The sequence below is a fragment of the Corvus kubaryi genome, unplaced genomic scaffold (genome assembly GCF_017639235.1).
Source record: "Corvus kubaryi isolate FWS band 111438036 unplaced genomic scaffold, C.kubaryi_AGA036_p1.0 133, whole genome shotgun sequence".
NCBI lineage: Eukaryota > Metazoa > Chordata > Aves > Passeriformes > Corvidae > Corvus > Corvus kubaryi.
Window position 1 is genome coordinate 11,759,496 of NW_024580667.1, and position 14,933 is coordinate 11,774,428.

A 14,933-nucleotide genomic window follows, 5' to 3' on the forward strand; every position below is an offset into this window, starting at 1 on the left:
TTGCTACCACAGGGTTTAATTTAGTTACTTGAAGATTCCTGGTCACTCTACTTTTAGTGTAATTGTATCTATTCTTGACAAGGTAAAGGCAGAGAGTTTCAATGGTCTCTCATTTATTTACTTAAATTTCTTTTAAGTTTTCCAAGTGCAAATAACTATATTGCTGTTAAACTGCAGTTCTTGAGGTATTCCAGTTTTGAAGGGGGAAGTAGCTGCAAGTTTGAAACAATTGAAGAGAGGAAAGCTTCAAGTAATTTTTATGCTATTTATGAAATATTTAAAATCCTTGTGTTGCTGTAAGCTCCTTGTGTTCAAGAAGCTTTATTCATCATGGAATTAATATTTAACAATTCTTCATGCTGTGTTACTGCTGTTGTGGCAAAGACTGCTTCTTCCAAAAAGGCTGTAACACACTGGACTGTGAAAAGCACATTGGCATTGAGGACTTTGGAGCCCTCAGTTGAGTTGCAAAGTCCTCCGTTGTGTAGTAGTAGTTCCTGAAGGCCTGTGCAACTTACAATAATAAGAATAATTGTGTATATTCAGAACACAGAATTTGAAAGATTGTCCCTGCAGATGTGATACAAATAAAGACTCAGAGGAGTACAAGAGAACAATAAAAGGGCACAATTTTGCTTGTGGGATATGACTAAAGTCAGGTCTTTATTTCATCTCTCCATTTTGGCAAGATGGTCTTGGTTCACACTGAGATGATGTGTAATCCTGATTTAAAGGAAAAGCTAGAAACTGATACTGTAGACAGCCAGGATGTGGGACAGAGATAGCAGCAATGTGTTCTGTCACTTAAATTATGGGCTTTGTCTTCTGAAGAGGAATTAAAATATAACAAAAAATGTAGTAATCCTGATATTTGTTAGAATCCAGTCAAGGGAAGCTGTTTGCAGGGTGAGTTTGTTTTCATATCTTGTGCTAGCAGGACTACAGCATTTTTCTGTATGTTTCCTTTGATAGAGTCACTAAACGGAATCACCTGGATATGTTTAGAGCTAAATACTTATATATGCCTTTGACTAAAAGCTTTTACTTGCCTTTGTTTATTTACTTCTTGAAAAACAGTCTTGTTCCACTAAAGGAGCATGTACTTTGGAATTCATTGTTTTAATAAGTATCAAAAATGCTAAAGACAGTGTCAATATTCAGAAAAATATCTCCCATTCTAAATCTAGAGAGCTCCAATTAAAAACTTCATTTCTTACTCTTTGAAGTAATTAGATGGAATTCTAATTCCTAGAAACATTTGAAGTGTTTGAGGCTTTTTAAACATGGAAAGAGTGCTTAGGGTTTTTTTTTTTTTTACTTTAAGAAATCTTTCATTCTCTACAGAGCAATACAATATTGGTGCATAAGTCAGACATTTGAGCTGGGCAATCCAACTGAAATATTTCTGCAGTCTGCCTTGGCCTAGAACATCTGTGTAGCATTTTCTATGTACAGAATTTCAAAGGACTAGGCACAAGGTCATTTTGGTCCTCTAACTAAACTCTAGTACATAAAAACAATCTTTAGGCATTCTCTGCATTGAAGTCTAAAAAGTAGTGATATGGGAGATCTTAAAATATTTTGTAAAGTTAAAATTCATAAAAATACAATTATCACATATAGGACTTAAAATGTGCTTAGTCAGTGAAATTTTGCATAGTAGTGTGATTTCTGAAATAGATGCTGGTCTCTTTTGTTCTTTTCAGGGAACCAGGAATCAGTAACATCTGCAACAGCCTGTTGCTATCAGGCAATCTGCTTAAGTTTCCTGTGCTGATCTCTATAAGCATCAGCAACATGAGTACCACTGCCGCCCAGTCTTTCTTTATCATGGCTGTGTGTGCATGGAATCAATGTCCTTTTTTTATGCCTTTTCTTTTTTTTTGACCTTTTTTTCCCCCCTTCTCTCTCCCCACCCCCCAACTGTGTCTGACTTGCCTGACAGGAAATTTTCTAATTGCCGGAACAGCTGGTCACAGCAAAAACGCCAGGGTTGGTCTTCCCTGCTAGACTTAGGATCGCTCAGTCAGAAAATCCAAACATCATGGTTTCTTAGTCATGTTTAAGTTTCTGGCTCTGCGTGTTCGCTCTGTCCGGGTGAGCTTAGTTTCTTATTTAAGAGAATAAGGGGGAAAGGGGAAAGTTTTACTTTAATTAAACTTCTAATTTTAGAGCAGTTTTAGTCTTTCACTGCTTAGGGATCAGTGTTGTTTGGAAACAGTGTTTTGTATTTCTTTAAAAAAAAATGTGCCTGTGGTATGTTCGTATGTTGTAGAAGTTTCTAGCATACCTGCTGATAATTTAGCCTTATTAGGAAATTGCTACCTGTATATAAATAATGTAGAACTTATATTTCAGGGAGAGGTGGGGGGGTGTTGAAAGATATGAACTTATGTTTTCTCACTGAGAGTCAAGTTTTTAATAAAACACTTGTATTTTTAATACTTAGTGGTTCTTTTAATAGTTACATCTTCATGTATTACTTTAAACTGTAAAATATGGCTCCATAGGGTGGTAGTTAAAGTAATTCAGGCTTACTAGTATCTTAAATTTACTTCTGAAATGGTATGAAGAGTAGTTACGCTTGCATAACAGTGTTAGAGTTATTTCAACTTTTCAATGATAATTTAGTCATAGCAAATGTTTAATTTGTATAATTTGTCTTGTTGGGCGTATAATTTGTCTTGTTTAAGCATTAAAAAGTTTGGTTTGAGAAAAATTACTAACAGAGTACTGAATCATCCCAAGCACTGTTTCAGAACTATTTAACAATACATGTAAGCATGCAATGGGACAGAACATTTTGTCGTTGGAAGTCAAATCAGTTTTCACGTTTATCCTCCTGCTAGTCTGGAAATACTTTTCAATAAGGGGGTAAAAAATCCAAAACCCCATGACCTTCTTGTGTAATAACATCTTAAGTGAGGGTCTGTTAACTTGTAAAAGCAGTAGTAATGTAACACCTACTAGCCTGTGTACTGGTTTAAACTTTGCAATGTGTATTTAAAAATGAAATGGAATTTTGTTGCCGTAAGTGAAACACCAGAACAAGACATGTATGTAAAACAAGAGAACATAGGTTGCATTATAATCAAGAGATTTTTTAATGTAAACCTTGTAAAATAAGTATTTATCAACTCATAGTCCTCAATTACAGTTCTTTTCCACAGGCAACATGAAAGGTATTCCTCAGAAATTTGGTTAAAAAATTACATTGTTTTATCTACTTACAGCAGCTTGATTAGGTTGTCTTTAATATTCTGTTGATTTTAAAATGTTAGATATTGCTGGCCAAACTAAAGGTTTTCAGCCCATATAGATTTCGGCATATGTTTACGAAATTATGCTAATAAAACAGGCTTTATAGCTTTCATAGATTAGTGCTGAATATGCTCATGGATTATTTTTCCATCTAAATAGTTTGGGGCTTTTTAACCTTTAGGTTTTTTGGGGTTTTTTTTAATTGCAATGCTCTGAAATGTTAGTGCTTACAAAGTAGGAAAAAAATTTATATCACAGTTACTGGGAAATGAAAGTCCCACCCAATGAGTATTTTTTTCCAATGCTGACGAGCACATTTCAGTTCATGAGATAATTTTGTGCTGTTTGATCAAAAGAGAACTGCATTGCAAAACTGCTTTTGGTGCCATTGAACTTCTAAAATGCTTACAGGAATTCCTCAGCTTACCTGCCAATCAACCTACTGCTCACAGTTCCTTTGGCAAGGAAGGGGTAGTGTCCTACTTCTGTCCTGCCCTTTTGTATTTTCATTCTGAGGAAAGAACGCATTTTCAGAATTACACTCCCAGCCTGGTGAGCCACATTTTTCCATAGGACTTTACCTGTCCTCTGGCTTGTTTCTCTGGGACAGGATTCCTTCTTCAAACTCCTATCTTGCTTCATCTGTGCAACCAAAAGAATGGGAGTAGTTCTGTCTCAGTAACCAGGTCTGCCATCTTCATTCTATGATTTGGATACATGGAACAAATACAGACATAGGCATCCTCCTAGATCTCCAAATGGTTGCAGTGAAAAGCCAGAAGTGAAAAAGAGTAGAGAGTAAGGAATAAATACAATTTTTTCTTTATTATCTCTGCAAATTGTTTTTCTCTGAGAGACTTAACAATTTAGGAACTAAAAAAAAAAAAAAAAACCCTAGACCCTGAAACAAAACATTTACAAATGGAGTTTTCTTTTAGGAAATCTTATTTTCTATCAGGTAACACAGTAGATGCTGTCTGCAACAAGATTTGATGTTACTTGAAATCGTAAGTTTTTCCATCTTTTGAGAAGAAGCAAAGACAAATTGTGAAAGCCTGTATTTCTGAATTCAGATGTCCATGTTAATTAGAACTTCTGCTCTACACTTGCTTTTCTTTGGTAGTAGTGTAAAACAGACAACATACACAGAATATCCTTAGGTCAGCTTGACTTAATTTTATGCATGGTAGTGCTTTGCTTATTGTTGTATTAGAATAATTGCTACTTCAGAAGCAGAATTTTTTATCAGCTTTTTAGAACAATTGTTTGTGTGTGGTTATTTCTATTAAGTGACTCAAATTGATTAGTCACAGATGCAAGGAATGGCTTTAAGTCCATGATTTAGCTCAGTAACTCTGCTTACCAAAGTAATGGGAGATTGTGAAGTGTACTTGTTGGACTGTGAGTTTTATTTTTAAGATAGTTTTGAATTTAAAGGTAGGAATATAAGAAGTACAGAATGTATGAATGTATACAAAATATGTCTAAGATATTTAAAAATACCTAGACTGGTGCACTCTTCACATTTTTAACTCCCATTTTTGCCTTAATTAAGATTTCTGTAAGCTCTAATACAAGAGGTGAAAGTAATTAGTTTCTAGTTGGTTGGCTCCTTATTACTTCAAAACGTATAGCTCAAAAGGATGGTTTCATTTCTGCAGATAATGCTGAAAATTCATCCTATGTTCATAACAAGTTGGGAAAGTAAAAATGCATCTAGGAGACTTCCTGACTCAAGGGAGGGGGAGGAAAAGGAAATTCTGTATATGAGCTGGGGAGCTGTGCCAACATTGAGTCATCCTTTTAAAATCACTTGATATCCAATAAGCTTACTGGCCTTACAGGACATAACTGCTTTATGTAACTTCAGCACCAAGGTTCAGTATCACAGTCAATACTTCAGGAATGGTTTATTTGATTATGGGGATCAGCATTATGATGCCTGTGAGAGACAAATATTTTGCCAAGCACAGCCATGTCCAGCAGTACACTGGAGTACACTTAGCAGTACATGAAGGCTAGCAGAGTAGTAAAAGGAAACCTACAACCGTCATTGGAGCAGTGTTAAGTAAATTGCTGGGGAATCCATTTTTCTGTTTTCAGCCTTTTCTTTGCTTGTACTGAATGTACATGTGCCTCAGGAACGTGCATTTGTCCAAAGGAAGCAAAACATTCCTGAAAAGAGATTGAGGGGGTGAAAACAAAACTGCTACTTCCGTAATGAAAATGTTGCTACATAATCAATAATAACAAATGAAAAATTGTAAAAGCAGTATCTTTGCTGCTGCACATTTTTTCAAGAGAAAAATAAGATTGCATTTAGCTCTTTATTCACTGAATTTGCTTTTTTGAAAATTGTATAGTTAACAGCATAAACTGATTTTGGGACTGTGGTCTTATCTTGAAAAATGGCTGATGTTTGAGGGAGGTGTTCACCGATACGGGCAATATGATTTTGACTCAATTGTTGTCATTAAAACTATGAAAAGGATTTTTTTTCTCTCTCATTCTGATTCCAGAATATAGAAGTTGAAGTTCCAGAACTGGGATTTTTCCTAATGGTGATTCTGGTTGTTTCTCATGTGTAAATTATCCCCATATAAAATAGATATGAAAATTACTGTAACATGTGATTTTAAACAGAAAGTATTTGTGAAATAGTTCCCTAAAGAGTTTCTCATGGGATCCCAGCAACACTTTTTAATGTATTAATAAGGTCTGCTTAAAAGAAGTATTAAAGGCACAATATTGGAACAGTTAAATGCTAAATTGTGTATTAAGAAAAAAATCTTGCACAGTTTGGGGGTGTGACTTGACTTTGTCAGGCAGTGACTCTTGGAAGGACTCTCAGTACTGCTAAACACAGCCCCATGGTTGGTCCCTTAGCAGCTGTGATCACTGCAGGTTGAGGCAGGAGGATTGTGGCTGGAAGTGTGGGGGCTATTGCTCTATGTGCAGCATCAAATCAGTGATGCAGAGGCTTCCATAATAACATGAACGATCAAGTAGTAAAAATAAATTTTTCAGGGAAGGCTTTACAAGAACGAGAGTTGGAAAATCACTTTATAGTGAAAAATATGAAAAAAATTAGTAAGGAGCAAATTAAGTCATAACTAAGACTTAAGTCTGTAAGTAAATATATGTCCAGGATGGTTCTGTTTTGTACCTTCTTTATTCTGTTAAGACCAGTACAGGTTTAACAGGCAAAGGTAAAACCTCGGTAATGCTAGAATCAGGATTATCGGTATTTAAATTAATTTCTCCAGCAGTTACTTAAAATGGCTTAGCTATTATAAAAAGTATTAATTATTTATTGAGATTAAAATCTGTTAATCTTTTTATCTAATGTTTACCTTAAGTCAAAGTCTTAACCTCATTTTTGCAGTTTTTGGTCAGCATGTCCACAATGTTTGCTGTCCAGGAAGAACTTTCATGATTACTGGACTCATCCAAGGATTTGTTGCATGTGTCAGATTTCCCTCCCCCTGGGTTTTGATGAACTCGAGTAGGTGTAGCCACATCTGTCCTAGTCACATGTGCTTCTTATTAGAAAATGGCAGCTTATTTAAAAGTCCTACTGTTTTTCTCAGTTCTAAAAGCAAAGTTACTACAGGGGTTTCTTTCTGTCCAGAAACTGTGTTGTAAAATTCTGAGGTTTTATTTAAAACAAGTGTGAGGTTAATGTTTTGTCCTTGTTCCTTTTATGTCTCTTACTTCATAACTTCCATCTCTGTTAGATGCAGAAGGGATTGGTACGTGGCCTTTTACTTTCTTCAACCATGAAACCTTTTGTTCCAATAGTACAGGTTTGGTGTTCTGTTTCTTGCTATATTTTGTATAGCCAAGAGTGTGCAGAGGGGAAGTTTTTTTGATCAGTATTTAGTCATCTGCCAGCTGAAATTCACTGCACTTCTGAGGAGATTTTTACCTTCATCTGGGTAATGTTCATTTCATGGGAAAGTGAACATGCAGTCAGCCTTGTTTTGCACTCGTGTCCCTTCTTGTAACAGCATGCGGATGTTGTGTGTTATCTTCAATATCCCCTTCCTGATGCAAAGGACTCAAGATAGGGTAGTTATTCATCACATGTCTCACGCAATAATGACTTCAGGGATTTTCTAAATCAACTTTTTATAAAGAGAACTTTCTCAGCGATCTGTTTCTGAATTTGTTAGAAGCTTCCAGGTGGAACTCAGGTATGGTGAAGGAGCCATTTATTTTGTTTAGCCTTTAGCTGCTGTTATTCCTTTTTTGTCATCAAATAAGAACGTCTATTTTCCACAATAACGGGCCAGAGAGTAATAAAAAAAAAATAATAATAACAATAATATATATAATATATAACAATAATAATAACAAATAATAACACTTCCTTTTGAAGTGTTTCAACATGTTAAAAATAAATAGAATGTTCTTTTAAAAAGCCTTAATCTATAGGTACTTGTAGCATGTACTGCACATACCTATTTTTGCTCTTGATGTGATAAATTAAACCTGCCAGGTGTTCTGTTATTCTCTGCATCATTAACCAGAAAGTTATTTTAATTTATTTTTTTTTTAACCCCACACTATTATAATCAAATAAAATTTTCCTGGATCCTTCTAACCCCCTATCTTGTTGTGCATGCATATCTTTGTTAGGGATCTTAGTTTAGGGCATCTTGCTTTTGGTTAACTTTGTTTCGTTTAATTTCACTGATGCTGACAGCAGAGACCATGCAGTCTTTCTGCTCAGGATGGGTCCAGTTTGCTTTGAGAGTCACATTCTATTTGACCTTAGTGTTTGAATGTCTTAAGCTGTAAATGTTTCCCTGTAGTTTTTTTTCTTGCCTTTCCAATTCTATGTCACTTCATGAATTTTCACCCTTTAAATATCATCTGTGTGTAGGAACAATTTAAATACACCGTTCCATTATTATTATTGCACTAAAATTTTACATTTTTTAGGTAGCTGCTGTTTTTTCCCTTTGGAGTAATTTGTACATATCATAATTTTCACTTACACTTTCAGTATATTGAAAAGTATATACTCAAATTGTTGTCATTCATCATGAAGCTGATGACCTAATTATTCTTTTAATAACTGTCATTAAGATTTAAGTGTTTAAAATATTTCTACTCATACTCCCAGAGTTTTGAGTATCTAGAAAAGGAGAAATCTGTCTTCCAGGAATACATTTCCTAAGTAAGCATTCCATAGGTGACATAGCAGTTTATTCTTTGATGTTTTGTTTAAGTTAATTCACATCTAATTCTTACACCTCTTCAAGAGTAAATTCTTGCTGAATTTCCTATTTCTGTCCCAGTATTTTGAAATTTCTTTGCCAAGCACTTGTCATCGTGCACATTCACACTTTGCTTATGCATTTATTCAGGAAGCTGAGACTGAGAATTTTAGGTGCAGTGAGACTCCTTTGGTGTTTGGATGTGCTAATATTCCTTATTCTGAATGGCTTTGCTCTTCCTGCTACGAGTAAGAGCACAGATCTGATCCTGTGCTGTCTATTTAGATGATTTGGAGCTGTTTCCTTGTGAATTATTTTGCTGTTACTGGAGCATATATTTATTTATTTTTTAATTATATTGATCTTTAGTTGGTTGTTTCTCTGTCCTTTTTATATTAAATTTGTAGACTGAGAATGCTTCCATTTCGAGGTGCTATTTAAATACTGAGTGTCGCAATGGTATTGTGGATTTTATTGGTAGTTCTCCTAGATACCAGTTCAGAGCCCAGCTTAGCAGTCCTAGAGCAGCTTTTCAGCTGTTCCTGGAACATACTGCTCAGAAAAAGATCTGCAGATAACACACATCGTGTTCTGCACTGATGAGTTTATGCCATCCAGCTCTGCATGGGCCACTTCTTTAAACAGAGCAGATTTCAGGTCTCCTACTGAAAAATCAGAATTCTGAAGGGTAAATTGCAGAAGAGTCTATGTATAGATAAACTCATGGTTTTCTTTTGCTTTTCTGGGCTTTTTCATTACTACTGAGAAATATGTACCTAGTAAGACTCTGCTTCTACTTCCTTTAGGGTTTGAGGTCTGGTTTCCTTTGAACACATTATCTAATAGTTGTTCCTGTAATAAGATCTCAGAAACAAATACAAGTATTTTATGTTGCAGCAGAGTTTATTTACTCTTGAATTAAAAAGTGAAGGTAAAGGAAATTCACATAAATTCAATTACTAGAAGCAAAATCAGTGTTTAATGTTCATTAAGTACCTAATTTTTTTTCCCAGCAACATGATTAGGCTATTATTTTTATAGCCTAATACTGATTAAATAGTTTTTCACTGCTTCCCTAGAAGGTGTGTGCCCTTTTTTTTTTTTTTAGCTGGCAAGCATGTTTTGTATTCCAATTTGCAGCCAATTCCTTAAGAGAAAAATAAGTTGCCCTTGGTGTTGCAGAATCCCCTTTTTTTTTTTTTTTTTTTTTTTTTTAAAGCTTTTCTTTCAGATTTCATTTGTCTGTGCAATGTGGTCCATTTGGTGTTCTTTCCTATGTATATGTATGCATTATTGTGCATAGACATATATTGTGAGCTTACTTAGATAGAATAATTCTGACTTGCAGACGGTATCAGTACAGTAAATTATTCTGGAATAGTGGTGTTTTAAATTCATACCTAAACTTGTTTGTCACTTGTTTCCCTTCTATGCCAGTGTTGATTTAACACTATGACATTGTCAAGGAAACTCAGAGTAATGTTACCTTCTGTTTGTTTCCTTGTTCCTTGTATTCTGTGTTTGGTTTCACTGTAGTGGAAGCCAGTAGCAACCACTTAAAGTTGAGTAACGTGGTTGTTTTGGGGGTTTTTTAATGGCTTTCTGAGACAATATGACTTTCTAGTGTGAAGAGAGAACTTGAGAGAACTGTATGCCTAGAAGAGGAAATCTTGTCTTGAGACTTCTATTTAGACCTTGCTGCAGTATAACACTTGAGAAAAGGGAGCTTTCCAAGATTATAAACAAATAAAATGTAGGCAGTAGGGTATAGTTGTAACTGGAAGGAAGACCCCACCATTGCAACTGGTGAGTGAGTACCTGTACTTGCATGAAAGTTGTCAAGGAATGGAACAAAGGAGAGGAGGACCCAAGTATTCCAGCATCTCATTTATTTTGAATTCATCACCTGGGACAAATGTTTTTACCGAGTATCAAGGAATGATCAGAAAATTCACTACCAGATGGAACAGCTGGCTTCTCTTCCAGCTGTTATCTACCATGATAGATAATTACATCTATCATCTGATGTAATTAGTGCAGTTGGTTGAGAATAGAGATCTCTTTCTACAATGTGTAAGACTTTTATTTTAATTCAGGTAGATAGTGAGGGTTGATTACCTCTGCCTATAATTTGTATTTCTATAAAAGACTTAGCTTTTGTATTTTTAACTGCATTTGCAGAACACTGTTCAGGTTAAAATAACAAACATTCAGCAGTTATGTCAGAAAAGGAAACTGCAAATTTGTGGGCAACCACTCATCATAAATCTTGCTCCCAAACAAGTGTTACGGACAAACTGAAGCTTGGTGTTGTTTGAGTTCCTTTTCATTTAAAACAGAGTTCTATTAGGTCTGCCTTTTACGGACTGAAGAGTATCTGAGCCCTGAGAAAATGCAAAGTCTGGGAATATTCTTTTGGTATCAGCAATGTGAAGTGGTGGTTTGGAGTTTGTTTTTTAGAGGGTGCTCAAAATAACCACTGGAAAGTTGGTTGCATAATAATTGCATTGCATTCAAAAATAATAATTTTTGTTTGTGTATAGAGAGCAAGTTAATGTATTTTCTTCTTCTTTTCTTGTTGAGTTTTGTAATGTTTTTAAAGCAATATAGAATCATAGAATAGTTTGGGTTAGAAGGGACCTTAAAGGTTGCCTGGTTCTAACCCCCTGCCCTGGGCAGGGACACCTCCCACTAGATCAGGTTGCTCAAGGCCTTATCCAACCTGGCCATGAACACTGCCAGCATTGGGGCATCCACAACCTCCCTGGGCAACCTGTTCCAGCATCTCACCACCTTCACAGTGAAGAATTCCTTCCGTAGACCTAACCTAAATTTCCCCTCTTTCAGTTTGTACCCATTACTCCCTGTCCTATCACTACAGTTCCTGATGAAGAGTCGCCCTCCAGCTTCCTTGTAGGCCCCCTTCAGGTACTGGAAGGTTGCTATGGGGTCTCAGTGCAAACTTCTCCAGACTGAACAGCCCCAGCTTTCTCAGCCTGTCTTCATAGGGGAGGTGCTCCAGTCCTCCTACCAACTTCATGGTCGTCCTCTGGACTTGCTCCAGCAGTTCCGTGTCCTTCTTACGTCCACCTGACTGCTTTGTGTCCCTGGCTGCAGTAGATAAAAAAGATTTGAAAAAGTTCTGTTTCACATGTTTTTGACTTTCCCAAGATTGCCAGGGAGCAAATAGATAAAACAGTTAAGCAGAAATGGATCAAAGTATCTGAAGTAATCTGTACTTGGCAGTCTGTTTTGCTGAGCTATTCTATTCCTCCCTTGGGATTCTCTAAGATTCAGTGGGTGGCTTAAGTAGTATGTAATCCAACTGATCACATACTAATTTAAAAGATAAAACCAAAAATATCCACCAGCAATTTATTCCTTTGACAAGTAAAAGGGAACAATATTTATTTCAGACTCTGTAAAGACACAGTCTGGAGTCAATGATGGTAGCATTTTCTCCTGAAAAGACAAAGAAGTTTAGATTACTAGGTGGCGTACTCAGCATGCCTTTGTGCACACACATGCAAAATTTTGCTGTCTTAAAGCAGTAACAGGCACCTAAACTTACTGGTCATCTTGGATTTGCCTTGGGTGTTCTAAAACTATTCTTAAAACTATGTTCTTCATATTAAAGTATCTTCTTTCAGTCCGTGATTTTAAAAGTTGCCAGCATGTTCTGTGCATTATTCCAAATCATGTGATGGAGTTGTTTAATGTATACAGACTTTGACACATACATGCTCAGGATTTCTTATGTGCATCTTGTTTCCAACTTTGTCTGTAATCTTTTGGAAAAAAGAATCGTCAGTCTGGGAGAAGTGTGTGTTGGAACATGCTAACCTGGGTGGACAGTTGCTATGCATTTATATACTGAAATGATCAGATGCAAAAGGATATCTTCAGCACTAGTTCCTGCACATAAATTTTGCAGAATGTTTGAAAAACTTAAAAGTGAGTGCTTCAGAAACACAGTTTTAGAACTCTGACTCTACTAACCTATCACTATAACTAATTAGTGCACATTTTGGTGCATGTAGATAAAGGGAAAGACTGGAGCAAGGAAGACATACTCTTGGAGGAAAATCATAGAATATCCTGAGGTAGAAGGGACTCATCAAGATCATTGAAGTCCAGCTCCTGGTCTTGCACAGCACCATCACCAAGAGTCACACCATGTGCCCAAGAGCGTTGCTGCTTGAACTCTGTCAGGCTTGGTGCTGTGACCACTTCCCTGGGGGGCCTGTTCCAGTGCCCAGCCACCCTCTGGGTGCAGAACATTTTCCTGATACCCAACCTAAACCTTCTCTGACACAACTTCAGGCCGTTCCTTTGGGTCCTGTCACTGGATAGGTTAGAGAATACTTAAGCAAACAGCATATACCTAAATCTGTGGGCCCTGACAGGATGCACATGAGTGCTGAGGGACCTGGCAGCTGTCACTGTGAGGCCACTCTTGATTATTTTCTAATTATCATGATGACTGCGAGAGGTGACTGAGGATTGAAGGAAAGCAAATGTCAACTCCTTTCTTCAAAAAGGGCAAGAAGGAGGATCCAGGGAACTACAGGCTGGTCAGCTAGGACTTAATCCCCAGGAAAAGAATGGAAAAAGTAAGCATTTCTGTATACAGGAAGGACAAAAAGGTAGCTTGGGTTATTCAACATGGATTCACAATGGTGAAATGATATTTGACCTGCCTGAAGGGAGGGTGCAAAGGGCTTTTTTCAGTTCTGCCCAGTGGCAGGACCAGAGGCAATGGGCAAAAAGGGGAATATTGGAGTTTCTGTCTGAAACACTTTATCACTGTCAGGCTGACTGAGCCCTGGCACAGGCTGCACAGGGAGGTTGTCACCATCTGTGGAGATATTCAGGTCCTAGACAACTGTCTCTGGGTGGCCCTGCTTGAGCAGAGGGTTTAGGGTTAGACAAGGTGATCTCCAGAGGTCCATTTCAATGTCAACCAGTCTGCAATTCTGTGAAATAGGTCCAGGAGCTCCTCATTAAATAGATGAAAAGTATACTCAGATTTATTTTATTCACTATAATCCACAGAAGAAATAGAGAATGAACAAGAAGCTAAAATTGTAGATAGTATATTGCTTTCTGTATGTTAATTAACAGTCAGTTGTGTGTTAACTTACAGTAGATTGGATTGTATGTAATGCCTAGATAGAGCTACAGATGACATTAACAAGAATGCTGGTTTTTTACTTACTTGATGCTGATAAGTTCTGAAATTCTTTCCTTGTGTGGCAAGAAGTGTCATTTTTCAGGGAATTTTCAAATTCAGTGCAGAAAACTCTGAATTAAGTGCAGAACACAAGAAGATAAAATTCACTGCTGCTTAGAACTTTCTGGTGACCAGTTTCTCACAGAAGGGGAAATGGTGAAGACTGGGCAGCTTTTATAGGATAGACTCTCCTTGAGAAGAAAGGCAGAGTATTTCTTCAACAGAATTTTCTCAGTGGCAGGTATGGTGCTGCTGAAGTGGGGGCAGCGAGTGTCTCTTTATGTGGAAATGTCTTGAGTCTTACACTGTTTCCCTATAAAGGTGAGCATTAGCATTACTGCAGCATAGTGGTCCTCATTCAAGTGTTAAAAAGGACGGCTTTCCAAAGACATTTCGTCTATTTGATGCACTCTAGGTGTGCTTTAAGAGGACTAAATTCTTAAGAAGATTGGTTTCCATTAATTGGTTGTGAATCTGGAACAGAAATATGAACCCAGTGTGGTCCTAAGAGAAAAAGCTTGGGAATTGCTGACTTTCGTCAGCTCTTCTATTGTCTGGATCCTGGTGCATCTCTAAAAATTTAAGTCACATTGTTACTGAACTAGTGCTGTCTGTCTTAATTATGCAAATAGCATTGCTAAGTGGTTTTTGCCTATATTTGGGATTGTCTAGTTCAGTGCACTGGTATTTTTCAACATATTGTGAATTTGTAAACATTTGTAAACCATTAATCTAAATTTATTCCTCTGCTTTCCTCTGCCAGGAAGAAGGAAGTATCAAAGAAATTGCAATAACTCACCATGTAAAGGAAGGACATGAGAAAGCAGACCCTTCACAGTTTGAACTTCTGAAAGTACTAGGACAAGGATCCTTTGGAAAGGTTGGTAACTGAACTCTTGTGGAGCCAATTACTCAGGAATATAGCATTGAATATTGTCAGTACAATATTTAGAACAGGTTTTGCATTAAGGCAGTGTTGCAAGTGAAAACTGCTTTCTAAATTAGTGCTAACTAGGCACTGTAATTGTGGCAGATCTTTTTAAAGCAGTAATTTTTTTTTCATCTTTGCATGATATGTGGATTTCAAAGTACAATAGAAAAAGTGGCCCAGTATGAAATAATTGGTTACTCACTGTTAAAATGGAATGTCATTTTTCTCTAGCTATTCTTCTTATCTATTTGAGAGGGTGAGGGTTGAAAGGTTTTTTTGATAA

The 14,933-nt window shown here is 36.6% G+C and overlaps 1 protein-coding gene across 4 annotated transcripts in view; it reads left to right on the top strand.

The window, feature by feature from the left end:
* Window positions 1-14,933, top strand: part of RPS6KA3 (ribosomal protein S6 kinase A3) — a 76,370-nt gene that overhangs the window by 20,236 nt on the left and 41,201 nt on the right. For 3 of the 4 annotated variants that reach the window (XM_042036605.1, XM_042036616.1, XM_042036586.1), the window contains exon 3: window positions 14,483-14,599. In XM_042036605.1, the coding sequence (XP_041892539.1) occupies window positions 14,483-14,599 (117 nt within the window). Of the gene's footprint in view, window positions 1-2,020; window positions 2,098-14,482; window positions 14,600-14,933 lie in introns of those variants that run through there. The other variant, XM_042036596.1, reaches the window with a different exon arrangement.